This window comes from Montipora capricornis, chromosome 7 (assembly GCF_036669925.1).
Source record: "Montipora capricornis isolate CH-2021 chromosome 7, ASM3666992v2, whole genome shotgun sequence".
Classification (NCBI taxonomy): Eukaryota; Metazoa; Cnidaria; class Anthozoa; order Scleractinia; family Acroporidae; genus Montipora; species Montipora capricornis.
In genome coordinates, this window is record NC_090889.1 from 437,986 (window position 1) to 438,963 (window position 978).

The 978-nt window shown below is 36.3% G+C and overlaps 1 protein-coding gene across 1 annotated transcript in view; it reads right to left on the reverse strand.

Annotated features, from left to right (window-relative positions):
- LOC138057688 (uncharacterized) overlaps window positions 1–978 on the reverse strand; it is a 42,233-nt gene extending 41,255 nt beyond the window's left edge. The window contains exon 1 of the mRNA XM_068903620.1: window positions 173–978. Coding sequence (XP_068759721.1) covers window positions 173–978 — 806 coding nt within the window. The remainder of the gene's footprint in view (window positions 1–172) is intronic.

The window sequence follows — 978 nt, forward strand, 5'->3', positions numbered from 1 at the left end:
ATCGTTTTTTCATCTAGGATAAAATCCAAATATACACAGAAAAAGGCTATATTTCCTCTAAGAGGAGCTTCATCTGTTGTGGGATTCAGACCACCAAAAACAGTTGCACTGTTTCCTGTACGGTTGCCACCAGTAAAATCACCAATATGTATTTTGTTCCAGTAAATCTTACTTTTTTTCAGTTTTAGGCGAAGATTTGTTATCCCAATGTACTGATAAACAGTGCCATTTGTTAAGTTCACCCAAATCATTGTCGCTATAATCATCTAGTTTCGAGAAACTCTGAAGAGAAGCAGCAGGGCCAAGATAAACACAATTATTTGCAGAATCAGCTCCAGATACCACTAGATTTGAACTAGAATAAGCTATGAATTTGTCAAACCCCCCATTATCATGTCCAAAAAGAGCATTATTCCAAAAATTTTGTGACGGACCTCTTGAATCTAATTTATAGACAACGAAAACATTGACTGCGTCATTATTCAGATTAACCTGAGATATCATTTTCTGTGTACCACTAAATTTCAGGAAATATCGACCATTATGTTTTTCAGCTTTTGTGCATAAGGTAGGTCTTTTAGATGAATCTGTTTGAGTGGCATCACTTTCCTTATTGCTTTTGTCATATATAGTTTCTACCTTTCTGCTTGAATTATTCTTCACATTTTGACCATCTGATCTGTCTATCTGATATACGCAATTTGCATACATTCGAAGATATTCAGATACCCAAAGATCGAGAAATGAATCTCTAACAATGCTACCGACCTGTGATTTGACAACAACATGGTTATCTGCCGTAGCAGGCTTTACGATGAGATTTTTGCCGGTTTCTGCATGTCCATCAGAATTCACAGAAAAATCGACTATGTCAGTCGTGACAACATCGATATTAGTGAATTCGACAGTGTATTCGATTTTATCGCCGTTGTCGTCAAGAACAAAGTCTCCATTCTCATCTTTAACATACAATGCCAT